The sequence below is a fragment of the Marmota monax genome, unplaced genomic scaffold (genome assembly GCF_021218885.2).
Source record: "Marmota monax isolate L192 unplaced genomic scaffold, Marmota_monax_Labrador192_F-V1.1 WCK01_AAM20220418_F8-fsc00503, whole genome shotgun sequence".
In the NCBI taxonomy this organism is placed as follows: domain Eukaryota; kingdom Metazoa; phylum Chordata; class Mammalia; order Rodentia; family Sciuridae; genus Marmota; species Marmota monax.
The window spans coordinates 341,698-344,008 of record NW_026693958.1 but is presented as its reverse complement, the minus strand read 5'-3'; the positions used below and the strand labels follow the sequence as shown (position 1 = coordinate 344,008).

At 41.3% G+C, this 2,311-nt stretch overlaps 1 protein-coding gene across 1 annotated transcript; it reads left to right on the top strand.

Annotated features, from left to right (window-relative positions):
- The first annotated feature begins 223 nt into the window (after positions 1-223).
- Positions 224-1,168, top strand: LOC124106320 (olfactory receptor 5D13-like). The gene has a single exon (XM_046463929.1). The coding sequence runs from the start codon at positions 224-226 to the stop codon at positions 1,166-1,168; it is 945 nt and encodes a 314-aa protein (XP_046319885.1).
- The last annotated feature ends 1,143 nt before the right edge of the window (positions 1,169-2,311 follow it).

Below are 2,311 nucleotides of genomic sequence, written 5' to 3'. Positions count from 1 at the left end.
AACTGTCTAAATGTAAACAAGTGCCACATTTTGTGTATGCCACATTTTCCTCATATCTCTATGGAGCTACTTGTTTACAATTCATTGTTCCATTTAGAGATCTAAATGAATATTTTTAATGTTTTAGAACATTGCCTGATATAGGGTAAATATTCTATGACTACTTGATCATTATCATTATTACTTTTATTATTATTTCAGATTTTTTCTTCCAACAACAATCATGCTGTTAACTGAAGCAAATCAGACTTCTGAAGTCACCTTCATCCTCCTGGGCTTCTCAGAATACCCAGACCTCCAGGTGCCCCTGTTCCTGGTGTTCCTGATCATCTACACAGTCACAGTGGTGGGGAATCTGGGCATGATCCTGACTATCAGGATCAATCCCAAACTTCAAACCCCTATGTACTTTTTTCTCAGTCACTTGTCTTTTATTGATTTCTGTTACTCCACTACGGTGACCCCCAAACTTCTGGAGAACCTGATTGTGGAAGACAGAACCATCTCTTTTGCAGGATGCATCACACAATTCCTCTGGGCTTGTATATTTGTAGTAGCCGAAACATTCATGTTGGCAGTGATGGCCTATGACCGATTCGTGGCGGTTTGTCACCCTCTCCTCTATACAGTCATCATGTCTCAGAAGTTGTGTGCATCATTAGTGGCTGGGACCTACACATGGGGTATAGTTTCTTCTGCGACACTCACCTGTTTTGTCTTGGCATTATCCTTCTGTGGGTCTAATATCATCAACAATTTTGTCTGTGAGCACTCTGCCATCGTCTCTGTCTCCTGTTCAGACCCCTCTGTCAGCCAAATGCTTTGTTTCGTCATTGCCATATTTGATGAGGTGAGCAGCCTCTGTATCATCCTCAGTACTTATATTTTTATCTTTGTCACTGTCATGAAAATGCCCTCCACCGGTGGACGCCAAAAAGCCTTCTCAACCTGTGCCTCCCATCTGACTGCCATCACCATTTTTCACGGGACTGTCTTGTTCCTTTATTGTGTACCCAATTCCAAAAACTCATGGCTCACAGTCAAAGTAGGTTCTGTATTTTATACAGTGGTCATCCCCATGCTGAACCCCTTGATCTACAGCCTCAGGAACAAAGATGTGAAGGAGAGTTTTAGGAAGTTAATGAATCACCTCACACTATGCTGTTGAAGACTCAGACTTCCAAATTTATTTGAGTTACTGACTGAAGCTTTTAAGTGTTTCTCATGCTCCCTGATGCAGATTATTTAGTCAGTTCATTGGTCAGAGGTTGAAATCTGTTTTAAGTCAATTATTTGGTAATTTTTTCCCATTTCAATATTTAGCAAAATAGCTCCATGAATTAATGTGCTACAAGTTGAATAGTGTCCCCTGAAATATCCACTCAGACCCTCTAAAGACCATATTTGGAAATAGCATTTTTGCAGTTACAATTCAGGTAAGGAGAAAAATGAGATCCTACAGGATTAGGGGAAACTAAATTCAGTAAAAGTGTCCTTATAAGAGAGAGTAAAGAAAAAATGCATAGACAAATGAGGAAGAGGGCCACATAAAGAAGGGAGCCAATTGGCATTTTAGGCAGAAACCAAGGAGTAAGGAGGGATTATCCTCAGCACCATCAGAGGGATCATAGTCCTTCCACCTCCTTGATTTCAGACTCTTGTCATGAGGTCTGTGAGAAAATGAATCTCTGTCTGCCGCAGTCTGGCTGGGCACAAATCACGAGCCACTGAAGCAGGAACAAACTTTATTTTTGAACTGCAGGAAAACACTTCACACAGCTCCCGGGGAATCCTCCCAAAGGCCACAGGGCTCGTCCAGGAACCCCCAGCCGGAAATATCTCTCCGGGAAATCCATCCTCCTGCACTTCCCCAACCAATGGGAACTCTCGGGGAATCCCCGGAAATCCCCACGAGAACTCTAAAATAGTGCCAGAACTCAAAAGTAGTGGCAGAGGCGGATAGTAATGCCTCGCCTGTCAATCAATACTGTTGGCAAAATGCCAGGGGCCATACAGACTCGGCCATGGCTCTCAGCATCTGTCATTTAGAGTCACTAAATTTTGTGGTAGTTTATTCCAGCAGTCTTGGAAATGTAGGAAATAAGTAAATATCTAATCATAAAATCTAAGTCTCTTTTCTTATGCAGTGGCATGGTAAATAATGTTTAAAATATTCTTTAAATTCATTTTAACAATGAAAATGTCAACCTTACAGTGGAAGTCTGCATGTACAGAGATCAATCAGGGCTGAATAAGAATGTGTGTATGGAAGAATTACTGAAGAGAAGCTGGAACACATTATCTTAAAATT

Coding starts and splice junctions, on each gene's coding strand:
- LOC124106320 (XM_046463929.1), top strand. CDS start 224: ATGCTGTTAACTGAAGCAAATCAGACTTCTGAAGTCACCTTCATCCTC.